Below are 14,045 nucleotides of genomic sequence, written 5' to 3'. Positions count from 1 at the left end.
CTGATGAGTGAATGTTTTAATCTCCAGTGAATGTTTGAATCTCGAGTGACTGACGAGTGAATGTTTGAATCTCGAGTGAATGACGAGTGAATGTTTGAATCTCCAGTGACTGATGAGTGAATGTTTGAATCTCGAGTGAATGACGAGTGAATGTTTGAATCTCCAGTGACTGACGAGTGAATGTTTGAATCTCCAGTGACTGATGAGTGAATGTTTTAATCTCCAGTGAATGTTTGAATCTCGAGTGACTGACGAGTGAATGTTTGAATCTCCAGTGAATGTTTGAATCTCCAGTGAATGACGAGTGAATGTTTGAATCTCGAGTGAATGTTTGAATCTCCAGTGACTGATGAGTGAATGTTTTAATCTCCAGTGAATGTTTGAATCTCCAGTGAATGACGAGTGAATGTTTGAATCTCGAGTGAATGTTTGAATCTCCAGTGACTGATGAGTGAATGTTTTAATCTCCAGTGAATGTTTTAATCTCCAGTGAATGACGAGTGAATGTTTGAATCTCGAGTGAATGTTTGAATCTCCAGTGACTGATGAGTGAATGTTTTAATCTCCAGTGAATGTTTGAATCTCGAATGACTGACAAGTGAATGTTTGAATCTCCAGTGACTGATGAGTGAATGTTTTAATCTCCAGTGAATGTTTGAATCTCCAGTGAATGACGAGTGAATGTTTGAATCTCGAGTGAATGACGAGTGAATGTTTGAATCTCCAGTGACTGATGAGTGAATGTTTTAATCTCCAGTGAATGTTTGAATCTCGAGTGACTGACAAGTGAATGTTTGAATCTCCAGTGAATGACAAGTGAATGTTTGAATCTCCAGTGACTGATGAGTGAATGTTTTAATCTCCAGTGAATGTTTGAATCTCGAGTGACTGACGAGTGAATGTTTGAATCTCCAGTGAATGACGAGTGAATGTTTGAATCTCCAGTGAATGTTTGAATCTCCAGTGAATGTTTGAATCTCCAGTGAATGTTTGAATCTCCAGTGAATGACGAGTGAATGTTTGAATCTCCAGTGACTGACGAGTGAATTTTTGAATCTCCAGTGACTGACGAGTGAATGTTTGAATCTCCAGTGAATGACGAGTGAATGTTTGAATCTCCAGTGAATGTTTGAATCTCCAGTGAATGACGAGTGAATGTTTGAATCTCCAGTGACTGACGAGTGAATGTTTGAATCTCCAGTGAATGTTTGAATCTCGAGTGACTGACGAGTGAATGTTTGAATCTCCAGTGAATGACGAGTGAATGTTTGAATCTCCAGTGACTGACGAGTGAATGTTTGAATCTCCAGTGACTGACGAGTGAATGTTTGAATCTCCAGTGAATGACGAGTGAATGTTTGAATCTCCAGTGACTGACGAGTGAATGTTTTAATCTCCAGTGAATGACGAGTGAATGTTTGAATCTCCAGTGACTGATGAGTGAATGTTTTAATCTCCAGTGAATGTTTGAATCTCGAGTGAATGTTTGAATCTCCAGTGACTGACGAGTGAATGTTTTAATCTCCAGTGAATGTTTGAATCTCGAGTGACTGACGAGTGAATGATTGAATCTCGAGTGACTGACGAGTGAATGTTTGAATCTCGAGTGAATGACGAGTGAATGTTTGAATCTCCAGTGACTGATGAGTGAATGTTTTAATCTCCAGTGAATGACGAGTGAATGTTTGAATCTCCAGTGACTGATGAGTGAATGTTTGAATCTCGAGTGACTGACGAGTGAATGTTTGAATCTCGAGTGAATGTTTCAATCTCCAGTGACTGATGAGTGAATGTTTCAATCTCCAGTGACTGATGAGTGAATGTTTCAATCTCCAGTGACTGATGAGTGAATTTTTGAATCTCCAGTGACTGATGAGTGAATGTTTTAATCTCCAGTGAATGACGAGTGAATGTTTGAATCTCCAGTGACTGACGAGTGAATGTTTGAATCTCGAGTGACTGACGAGTGAATGTTTGAATCTCGAGTGAATGTTTCAATCTCCAGTGACTGATGAGTGAATGTTTCAATCTCCAGTGACTGACGAGTGAATGTTTTAATCTCCAGTGAATGTTTGAATCTCGAGTGACTGACGAGTGAATGTTTGAATCTCCAGTGAATGACGAGTGAATGTTTGAATCTCCAGTGACTGATGAGTGAATGTTTGAATCTCGAGTGAATGACGAGTGAATGTTTGAATCTCCAGTGACTGACGAGTGAATGTTTTAATCTCCAGTGAATGTTTGAATCTCCAGTGACTGATGAGTGAATGTTTTAATCTCCAGTGAATGTTTGAATCTCGAGTGACTGACGAGTGAATGTTTGAATCTCGAGTGAATGACGAGTGAATGTTTGAATCTCCAGTGACTGATGAGTGAATGTTTGAATCTCGAGTGAATGACGAGTGAATGTTTGAATCTCCAGTGACTGACGAGTGAATGTTTTAATCTCCAGTGAATGTTTGAATCTCCAGTGACTGATGAGTGAATGTTTTAATCTCCAGTGAATGTTTGAATCTCGAGTGACTGACGAGTGAATGTTTGAATCTCCAGTGAATGTTTGAATCTCCAGTGAATGACGAGTGAATGTTTGAATCTCGAGTGAATGTTTGAATCTCCAGTGACTGATGAGTGAATGTTTTAATCTCCAGTGAATGACGAGTGAATGTTTGAATCTCGAGTGAATGTTTGAATCTCCAGTGACTGATGAGTGAATGTTTTAATCTCCAGTGAATGTTTGAATCTCGAATGACTGACAAGTGAATGTTTGAATCTCCAGTGACTGATGAGTGAATGTTTTAATCTCCAGTGAATGTTTGAATCTCCAGTGAATGACGAGTGAATGTTTGAATCTCGAGTGAATGACGAGTGAATGTTTGAATCTCGAGTGAATGACGAGTGAATGTTTGAATCTCCAGTGACTGATGAGTGAATGTTTTAATCTCCAGTGAATGTTTGAATCTCGAGTGACTGACAAGTGAATGTTTGAATCTCCAGTGAATGACAAGTGAATGTTTGAATCTCCAGTGACTGATGAGTGAATGTTTTAATCTCCAGTGAATGTTTGAATCTCGAGTGACTGACGAGTGAATGTTTGAATCTCCAGTGAATGACGAGTGAATGTTTGAATCTCCAGTGAATGTTTGAATCTCCAGTGAATGTTTGAATCTCCAGTGAATGTTTGAATCTCCAGTGAATGACGAGTGAATGTTTGAATCTCCAGTGACTGACGAGTGAATGTTTGAATCTCCAGTGACTGACGAGTGAATGTTTGAATCTCCAGTGACTGACGAGTGAATGTTTGAATCTCCAGTGAATGACGAGTGAATGTTTGAATCTCCAGTGAATGTTTGAATCTCCAGTGAATGACGAGTGAATGTTTGAATCTCCAGTGACTGACGAGTGAATGTTTGAATCTCCAGTGACTGACGAGTGAATGTTTGAATCTCCAGTGACTGACGAGTGAATGTTTGAATCTCGAGTGAATGTTTGAATCTCCAGTGACTGATGAGTGAATGTTTTAATCTCCAGTGAATGTTTGAATCTCGAATGACTGACAAGTGAATGTTTGAATCTCCAGTGACTGATGAGTGAATGTTTTAATCTCCAGTGAATGACGAGTGAATGTTTGAATCTCCAGTGACTGACGAGTGAATGTTTGAATCTCCAGTGACTGACGAGTGAATGTTTGAATCTCCAGTGACTGACGAGTGAATGTTTGAATCTCCAGTGACTGACGAGTGAATGTTTGAATCTCCAGTGACTGATGAGTGAATGTTTGAATCTCCAGTGACTGACTAGTGAATGTTTGAATCTCCAGTGAATGACGAGTGAATGTTTGAATCTCCAGTGACTGATGAGTGAATGTTTTAATCTCCAGTGACTGACGAGTGAATGTTTGAATCTCCAGTGAATGTTTGAATCTCCAGTGAATGACGAGTGAATGTTTGAATCTCCAGTGACTGACGAGTGAATGTTTGAATCTCGAATGACTGACGAGTGAATGTTTGAATCTCCAGTGACTGACAAATGAATGTTTGAATCTCGAATGACTGACTAGTGAATGTTTGAATCTCCAGTGACTGACGAGTGAATGTTTGAATCTCCAGTGAATGTTTGAATCTCTAGTGAATGTTTGAATCTCCAGTGAATGATGAGTGAATGTTTGAATCTCCAGTGAATGACGAGTGAATGTTTGAATCTCCAGTGACTGATGAGTGAATGTTTTAATCTCCAGTGAATGTTTTAATCTCCAGTGAATGTTTGAATCTCCAGTGACTGACGAGTGAATGTTTTAATCTCCAGTGAATGTTTGAATCTCGAGTGACTGACGAGTGAATGTTTGAATCTCCAGTGAATGATTGAATCTCGAGTGACTGACGAGTGAATGTTTGAATCTCGAGTGAATGACGAGTGAATGTTTGAATCTCCAGTGACTGATGAGTGAATGTTTTAATCTCCAGTGAATGACGAGTGAATGTTTGAATCTCCAGTGACTGATGAGTGAATGTTTGAATCTCGAGTGACTGACGAGTGAATGTTTGAATCTCGAGTGAATGTTTCAATCTCCAGTGACTGATGAGTGAATGTTTCAATCTCCAGTGACTGATGAGTGAATTTTTGAATCTCCAGTGACTGATGAGTGAATGTTTTAATCTCCAGTGACTGACGAGTGAATGTTTGAATCTCCAGTGACTGACGAGTGAATGTTTGAATCTCGAGTGACTGACGAGTGAATGTTTGAATCTCGAGTGAATGTTTCAATCTCCAGTGACTGATGAGTGAATGTTTCAATCTCCAGTGACTGATGAGTGAATGTTTTAATCTCCAGTGAATGACGAGTGAATGTTTGAATCTCCAGTGACTGATGAGTGAATGTTTTAATCTCCAGTGAATGTTTGAATCTCGAGTGACTGACGAGTGAATGTTTGAATCTCGAGTGAATGACGAGTGAATGTTTGAATCTCCAGTGACTGATGAGTGAATGTTTGAATCTCGAGTGAATGACGAGTGAATGTTTGAATCTCCAGTGACTGACGAGTGAATGTTTTAATCTCCAGTGAATGTTTGAATCTCCAGTGACTGATGAGTGAATGTTTTAATCTCCAGTGAATGTTTGAATCTCGAGTGACTGACGAGTGAATGTTTGAATCTCCAGTGAATGTTTGAATCTCCAGTGAATGACGAGTGAATGTTTGAATCTCGAGTGAATGTTTGAATCTCCAGTGACTGATGAGTGAATGTTTTAATCTCCAGTGAATGTTTGAATCTCCAGTGAATGACGAGTGAATGTTTGAATCTCGAGTGAATGTTTGAATCTCCAGTGACTGATGAGTGAATGTTTTAATCTCCAGTGAATGTTTTAATCTCCAGTGAATGACGAGTGAATGTTTGAATCTCGAGTGAATGTTTGAATCTCCAGTGACTGATGAGTGAATGTTTGAATCTCCAGTGAATGACGAGTGAATGTTTGAATCTCGAGTGAATGTTTGAATCTCCAGTGACTGATGAGTGAATGTTTTAATCTCCAGTGAATGTTTGAATCTCGAATGACTGACAAGTGAATGTTTGAATCTCCAGTGACTGATGAGTGAATGTTTTAATCTCCAGTGAATGTTTGAATCTCCAGTGAATGACGAGTGAATGTTTGAATCTCGAGTGAATGACGAGTGAATGTTTGAATCTCCAGTGACTGATGAGTGAATGTTTTAATCTCCAGTGAATGTTTGAATCTCGAGTGACTGACAAGTGAATGTTTGAATCTCCAGTGAATGACGAGTGAATGTTTGAATCTCGAGTGAATGTTTGAATCTCCAGTTTAATCTCCAGTGAATGTTTGAATCTCGAGTGACTGACGAGTGAATGTTTGAATCTCCAGTGAATGATTGAATCTCGAGTGACTGACGAGTGAATGTTTGAATCTCGAGTGAATGACGAGTAAATGTTTGAATCTCCAGTGACTGATGAGTGAATGTTTTAATCTCCAGTGAATGACGAGTGAATGTTTGAATCTCCAGTGACTGATGAGTGAATGTTTGAATCTCGAGTGACTGACGAGTGAATGTTTGAATCTCGAGTGAATGTTTCAATCTCCAGTGACTGATGAGTGAATGTTTCAATCTCCAGTGACTGATGAGTGAATGTTTCAATCTCCAGTGACTGATGAGTGAATTTTTGAATCTCCAGTGACTGATGAGTGAATGTTTTAATCTCCAGTGAATGACGAGTGAATGTTTGAATCTCCAGTGACTGACGAGTGAATGTTTGAATCTCGAGTGACTGACGAGTGAATGTTTGAATCTCGAGTGAATGTTTCAATCTCCAGTGACTGATGAGTGAATGTTTCAATCTCCAGTGACTGACGAGTGAATGTTTTAATCTCCAGTGAATGTTTGAATCTCGAGTGACTGACGAGTGAATGTTTGAATCTCCAGTGAATGACGAGTGAATGTTTGAATCTCCAGTGACTGATGAGTGAATGTTTGAATCTCGAGTGAATGACGAGTGAATGTTTGAATCTCCAGTGACTGACGAGTGAATGTTTTAATCTCCAGTGAATGTTTGAATCTCCAGTGACTGATGAGTGAATGTTTTAATCTCCAGTGAATGTTTGAATCTCGAGTGACTGACGAGTGAATGTTTGAATCTCCAGTGAATGACGAGTGAATGTTTGAATCTCCAGTGACTGATGAGTGAATGTTTGAATCTCGAGTGAATGACGAGTGAATGTTTGAATCTCCAGTGACTGACGAGTGAATGTTTTAATCTCCAGTGAATGTTTGAATCTCCAGTGACTGATGAGTGAATGTTTTAATCTCCAGTGAATGTTTGAATCTCGAGTGACTGACGAGTGAATGTTTGAATCTCCAGTGAATGTTTGAATCTCCAGTGAATGACGAGTGAATGTTTGAATCTCGAGTGAATGTTTGAATCTCCAGTGACTGATGAGTGAATGTTTTAATCTCCAGTGAATGACGAGTGAATGTTTGAATCTCGAGTGAATGTTTGAATCTCCAGTGACTGATGAGTGAATGTTTTAATCTCCAGTGAATGTTTGAATCTCGAATGACTGACAAGTGAATGTTTGAATCTCCAGTGACTGATGAGTGAATGTTTTAATCTCCAGTGAATGTTTGAATCTCCAGTGAATGACGAGTGAATGTTTGAATCTCGAGTGAATGACGAGTGAATGTTTGAATCTCCAGTGACTGATGAGTGAATGTTTTAATCTCCAGTGAATGTTTGAATCTCGAGTGACTGACAAGTGAATGTTTGAATCTCCAGTGAATGACAAGTGAATGTTTGAATCTCCAGTGACTGATGAGTGAATGTTTTAATCTCCAGTGAATGTTTGAATCTCGAGTGACTGACGAGTGAATGTTTGAATCTCCAGTGAATGACGAGTGAATGTTTGAATCTCCAGTGAATGTTTGAATCTCCAGTGAATGTTTGAATCTCCAGTGAATGTTTGAATCTCCAGTGAATGACGAGTGAATGTTTGAATCTCCAGTGACTGACGAGTGAATGTTTGAATCTCCAGTGACTGACGAGTGAATGTTTGAATCTCCAGTGACTGACGAGTGAATGTTTGAATCTCCAGTGAATGACGAGTGAATGTTTGAATCTCCAGTGAATGACGAGTGAATGTTTGAATCTCCAGTGAATGTTTGAATCTCCAGTGAATGACGAGTGAATGTTTGAATCTCCAGTGACTGACGAGTGAATGTTTGAATCTCCAGTGACTGACGAGTGAATGTTTGAATCTCCAGTGACTGACGAGTGAATGTTTGAATCTCGAGTGAATGTTTGAATCTCCAGTGACTGATGAGTGAATGTTTTAATCTCCAGTGAATGTTTGAATCTCGAATGACTGACAAGTGAATGTTTGAATCTCCAGTGACTGATGAGTGAATGTTTTAATCTCCAGTGAATGACGAGTGAATGTTTGAATCTCCAGTGACTGACGAGTGAATGTTTGAATCTCCAGTGACTGACGAGTGAATGTTTGAATCTCCAGTGACTGACGAGTGAATGTTTGAATCTCCAGTGACTGACGAGTGAATGTTTGAATCTCCAGTGACTGATGAGTGAATGTTTGAATCTCCAGTGACTGACGAGTGAATGTTTGAATCTCCAGTGAATGACGAGTGAATGTTTGAATCTCCAGTGACTGATGAGTGAATGTTTTAATCTCCAGTGACTGACGAGTGAATGTTTGAATCTCCAGTGAATGTTTGAATCTCCAGTGAATGACGAGTGAATGTTTGAATCTCCAGTGACTGACGAGTGAATGTTTGAATCTCGAATGACTGACGAGTGAATGTTTGAATCTCCAGTGACTGACAAATGAATGTTTGAATCTCGAATGACTGACTAGTGAATGTTTGAATCTCCAGTGACTGACGAGTGAATGTTTGAATCTCCAGTGAATGTTTGAATCTCTAGTGAATGTTTGAATCTCCAGTGAATGATGAGTGAATGTTTGAATCTCCAGTGAATGACGAGTGAATGTTTGAATCTCCAGTGAATGTTTGAATCTCTAGTGAATGACGAGTGAATGTTTGAATCTCCAGTGAATGACGAGTGAATGTTTGAATCTCCAGTGAATGACGAGTGAATGTTTGAATCTCCAGTGAATGACGAGTGAATGTTTGAATCTCCAGTGAATGACGAGTGAATGTTTGAATCTCCAGTGAATGTTTGAATCTCTAGTGACGAGCCTGAACACCGCAGACACCAAACACACTGATCACACAACCAAACAACTGATGTCAAGCTGATGATACATCTTCAAATATCCCATGTTTTATTACAAAAAGCAGATTCATTATGAAGCAACAGACTCATATTTTCATTAGACCAGAATACAGGAGCGAATAATACAATAAAAAACAGTAAATCATCTTCCTTGCATTGCTTATAAAAAAAAAAAAAAATGAAAGGCCTTCTTTTGGTTTAAAGCATCACATTCACACAGAAAGCAGCTCTGGCTGATGTAGTGAGGTCTCAATAAAGTGATGTGAGCGTCAGTGGAAGCCGATGCGCAGCGCTCTGTTCTTCACCATGGTGAACTTGCAGACGAACACGCGTGCGCAGGCCGGGTCTGCGTGATACTGGTATGTTCTGGAGACGGTGGGCGGCGGATCCGCGGGAGTGACGGCCGGCTGGTGACGCGACGACTGAGACGGAGACAGAAACTGAGACGCTCCGGTGACGAACTCCACCAGCCGACTGTACTGCAGCTCCGAGAGACGCTCGCGAGACCCGTCGGCCTGAGACACAGACATCATCTATACATATGTGTTTTGTTATTTATATATAATATATCTATGCTTTAGCAACATTGTGATACACAGTCAAGCTTATAAAGCTCGATTGAAAATTGAAAGAGAGAGAGAGAGACATAGAGATAAACTCTTTCAGAAGATGTGTAATAACAGTGAAAACATGGAGTGCTGGAAAGTTCTGTCGATGGCATGGAAAGAGTTAATTTCAAGATTTACTACTACATTATTAGGATCAAATGTATCTGTTAACATAAAATAAAATGTAACCCTGGTTCACAGTGCATTAATTAAACAAAATTTATTTATTTTAACTGAAACTGAAATAAAAATTAACAAAAACTATATAGACATATTTTTAAAAACTATTAAGAGGGTTGGGTTAGGGTTAACTGTTCCTGCTGGAGGGATGATCTGCCTAACTCAACCAGAGCTGATGAGTCTTTAGACATTCTCAAGAAACGGCTGAAGGCGCATCTTTTTCGGCAACACTTGATCCATTAATATAACACTTTCTCTTCTATTCTATATCATTTTTTTTTTTTTAGTACACGTACTGCATTATATTAAACTGGGAAGGGTCTAAGCACTTGCATAATGTCCTTTTGTTAGTTTCACTGCTTCTATTGTTCTCAATTGTAAGTCGCTTTGGATAAAGCGTCTACTAAATTAATAAAAGTAAATGTAATATTAAAATAAAAATTGAAAAAATAAAACCTGATTCAAAATATTAAAGGGATAGTTCACCCAAAAATGAAAATTAAGTCATTAATTACTCACCCTCATGTTGTTCCAACCCCGTAAGACCTTTGTTCATCTTCGGAACACAAATGAAGATATTTTTGATGAAATCTGAGAGTTGGATCACTCCTCCATAGGGTTAGACGAGGTTAGGGTTAGGGCTTCCTAAGGGAGTGAAACTTGACGGCCCAGAAAGTCATTGAAGAAAATGTTTAAATAGTCTAAGTGACTACAGTGGCTCAACTATAAGTTTATCAAGCGACGAGAATACTTTTTGTGCGGAAAAACAAACAAAAATAACGACTTTTTTCAACTATTCCTTTTCTTCCTTGTGGGCCTGAGACGAGAGTTGAAGAGATTTCCACGACGCATGCGCGAGAACTGAGAAGAGGATGTTCTTCTTCTACTACTTCTTGTTCAGTTCTCGCGCATGCGTCGTGGAAATCTTTTCAACTCTCGTCTCAGGCCCACAAGGAAGAAAAGGGTAGTTGAGCCACTGTTGTCACTTAGACTATTTAAACATTTTCTTCAATGACTTTCTGGGCCGTCAAGTGTCACTCCCTTAGGAAGCCTATGGAGGAGTGATCCAGCTCTCAGATTTCATCAAAAATATCTTCATTTGTGTTCCGAAGATGAACGAAGGTCTTTTTTGGGTTCATTTTTGGGTGAACTAACCCTTTAATAAAAACTATAATATTATCTCAATAATATTAAAATAACACTGTTTCATTTGGTAACATTAACAACGGTTAATAAATGCTGAAAAGTTTTAGTGTATGTTAGTTGATGCATTAACTAACATCAATAAATCAGACCTTAAAAGTTTTACCAAAAATTCTTCAGCAATTTTTCCTCTCATTTGGTGCTTATTTTTGTTAATTACTGTTAACTTACTGTTGAGTTCCTGAAGAGCGCCAAATAAAAATATAACAAATAATATAACCTATAGTATTGTGACACAGGTATGTGCAGAGACGTGTGTGTGTGTGTGTGTACCTCTGTGTCACTGGTCACACGGTGCTGCTGCAGTGTGAGTGTGATGCGTCCAGGCGTGTGTGTGTCGTGTTCACACTGGATCTCAGTGATGGGAAAGGCCTGCTGCTGCGCGTCCTCACACACACTGACCACGAACAGAACCTCTCCGCTCAGGAGCAGACAGCCGGCGTGTTCCTGACCCGACCCGCTCACCATACACACATCCAGAGCCATGTGCAGCTCGGGGCGGCCCAGAGACTGCAGCATCTTCCTGCACACACACACACACACGGCCTGAGTCGCAGGGCATTCTGGGCGATCACCCTCAGAATCAGGGTTTCACAAAATGAATTAAATCATACAAATGTCAAATAAAATGAATAATTTTACAACAATAACTATCAAAATATAACATACTAATGTATTAAATCATAAGAAAAACATTGAATGTCGGTCAATTATTGAAATATAAACTAATTTTTAGGTTCACTTTCGAAAGGGAACTTGCACTGCGTTGATGATGCTTTGGGGAACGCCTCCGCGTTTAATGTTTGGGCTCAGAGCACACACGATCAGTTCTTGAGGGATCTGCTTAAGCCAACTGTGAGAAGAGGGACGGGCATCTGTGCCAGGCGGATCGGGTCCCGAGAGACTGGGGTTTCAGAGGGAGCTCGCCGAGGAGTTTGGGAGAGTTGTTCATCTCTCTCAGCCCTCGGAGGCTCGCGGGAGAGAGCTGCCGGATGAGGAGGTGTTCCTCTGATCTGAGAGAGAGGAGATGCTGATGGGGTGAAGAGGATCTATAACCCGAACCCGCACAGCCACCCTGCCTGTATGTTAGTTGTGATGATGGGGTGTTGTATGATGAAGATTGTACTCCCCTTGCTTTAAAGGGCCAATAGCAGTTCTGCTGAGTACACTGCCTGTTGGCTATGTTAAATAAGTATAACCAGGCCCACAGAAATGGGCCTGAAGCACTGTGTAGATCCAGGATCGAGTAGAGTCACTCCCCTCGTTCCTCTCCAGGACACCCGTCTCTGATCCGGTCTGCGAGCGATCACTGCCACTATCTGCACTATCGGACGCCTCCACAAGTGAGGCAGATAATGTTAGAGACTCTGTTTAGGAAACAGACAGGTTGTTGGCAAGACTTGGTCAGTAAATTCACCTTTGGCTAAGCCCCACCCCCCTTAGTTACTGTTGCTACGTCCGACAAACTTCATCTGGGCTCTGGTTTGGTATCCACATGGCTTATATGTGACAGCTCTTCCTGCTGAAATTTTATCAAACTTTTATAAAGCAGCAAATAAAGTGTCCGATAGAAGTAGGCAAAAGCGGCTGCAATATACGTTCGAAGGCTATATTCACGACATACAGGTGAAACGCAAGGAACAACAAGGCATCCAAATAGAGGCAAAAGCATATCGGTCACAGCCAACAAATGACCCACCGCATATCCTCCTAATGGAGGCGGAGCAACACTGTTCATGCAGAGCTGGAGGTCTCTATTCACTTCTATAATCGTTATTACAAAGCAAACGGACTACGCAAGTATAACGTTGTATTTATTAGCAGCGTGTGCTAGCGTATTAACAACTGGTATGCTAGGTAACGTTAACTGACAAGGTGAAGTTTTGATTAGCAAAAAGTGTGCTTGTTGATCCTTGAGGGGTTTAGCTGACTGTGAGGACGTACACACAGTTTAATCCAAAGACGACACCTGTCAGGATTTGACTTTGGTTTGGGAAGGGGAAAAAACGCACACCCCCCTCCAACCTCTCTGGGAAACGCGTATCTGTGTTACAAATGCCCCAGGCACAACTTTAACCATATTTTTGATAAAACTACGACGGTAATAGCCTGCCGAGACCAAAAATATGAGACGCCTGTGTTAAAGTCAATGGAGCGCTGTGAAAAAGTGTCAGACCTCTGTGGGAGCTCGTTCTTGGGTGCGCTGTGATTGGCCAATCTACATTCTAGGGTGAGGCTTAGCCAAAGGCGAGTTAGACCAGGTCAGCCTCCCTGGTGGCATGTGGGGTTGACTTTAGTCCCCCTCAGAAAGTGACTGGACTCCTTCGGGCCCCCTGGCCATATTCCCTTAAAGGAACCCTTTCCACGGAAGCTGTTGGTTCCTCGCCCTTGAGCGGCCTTGGCAGGCTTTCGCTGTATCGGAGGCGTCTTTGAGGCTTATAGCTCGGGCAGTGGCCGTAGGGAATGCCGTCAGTGACAGCCTGTATGTGTCAATATCGATTGCCGTGATTAAATATAAGCTTTTCAGACACCGGCTCACGCGGAGGTGTTCCCCCATAGCGTCATCAGTGCGGCGCAGTGCGAGTTCCCTGTTCTCAGGGAACATGTCGTAACCTGCGACGTTTTTGGGTCCCGGTTGTGAATGAAGCGTTGGTTTACCAGACGTATTTGACGTGGCTGTTGGAGGCGTCGGCTGATCTGGAGTCTGTCGGCGGGTGCAGCTGTTTGGGAAGCTGCCAGAGACCCGCGCCGTGCAGCAGACCTGCGACACACACACACACACACACGGGTCACTGCACACCAGCACATCAACACACTGTCCTGCGCGCGTGTGCATGAACGCCTCATACCGTATCCCGTCTGCGACACCAGCTCAGCTGCTCCTCCGATTGGCTTGGTGAAAACTCCCACAATGCCTTTCCCCACCCCTGAGATGACGCCGCGGGCCGTGCTGCTCGCCGAGCTCGGCAGATCCAGCGTCCGTGTGAACGTCTGCATGGGCTGATCCACGATTCCTGCGACCGCGCCTACACACACACACACACACACACATCCTTTATTCTGTAATTGTCCTGCTGATCACTGTGAGGTTGCTGTGAATGATCTGTGTTGTATACAGCGCTGCAGAAGCGGACTGCATTCGTGTGTGTGTGTGTGTGTGTGTGTCTCTCACTCAGCAGGGTTAGGGTTAATGATCTGTGTTGTATAAAGCACTCGTGTGTGTGTGTGTGTGTGTGTGTGTGTCTCACCCAGCAGGGTTAGGGTTAATGATCTGTGTTGTATAAAGCACTCGTGTGTGTG

At 41.5% G+C, this 14,045-nt stretch overlaps 1 protein-coding gene across 1 annotated transcript in view; it reads right to left on the bottom strand.

Annotated features, from left to right (window-relative positions):
* Nucleotides 1-8,782: 8,782 nt before the first annotated feature.
* LOC130071250 (intermembrane lipid transfer protein VPS13B-like) overlaps nucleotides 8,783-14,045 on the bottom strand; it is a 117,797-nt gene continuing 112,534 nt past the window's right edge. The window contains exons 32-35 of the mRNA XM_056235946.1: nucleotides 13,595-13,771; nucleotides 13,404-13,506; nucleotides 11,019-11,268; nucleotides 8,783-9,269 (exon numbers count right to left, since the gene is read on the bottom strand). Of these exons, the coding sequence (XP_056091921.1) occupies nucleotides 9,024-9,269; nucleotides 11,019-11,268; nucleotides 13,404-13,506; nucleotides 13,595-13,771 (776 nt within the window). The 3' untranslated portion in view covers nucleotides 8,783-9,023. The remainder of the gene's footprint in view (nucleotides 9,270-11,018; nucleotides 11,269-13,403; nucleotides 13,507-13,594; nucleotides 13,772-14,045) is intronic.

Source organism: Rhinichthys klamathensis, unplaced genomic scaffold, assembly GCF_029890125.1.
Source record: "Rhinichthys klamathensis goyatoka isolate OS25496 unplaced genomic scaffold, OSU_Roscu_1.1 h1tg000434l_1, whole genome shotgun sequence".
NCBI lineage: Eukaryota > Metazoa > Chordata > Actinopteri > Cypriniformes > Leuciscidae > Rhinichthys > Rhinichthys klamathensis.
This window is presented reverse-complemented; position numbering and strand designations above follow the sequence as displayed.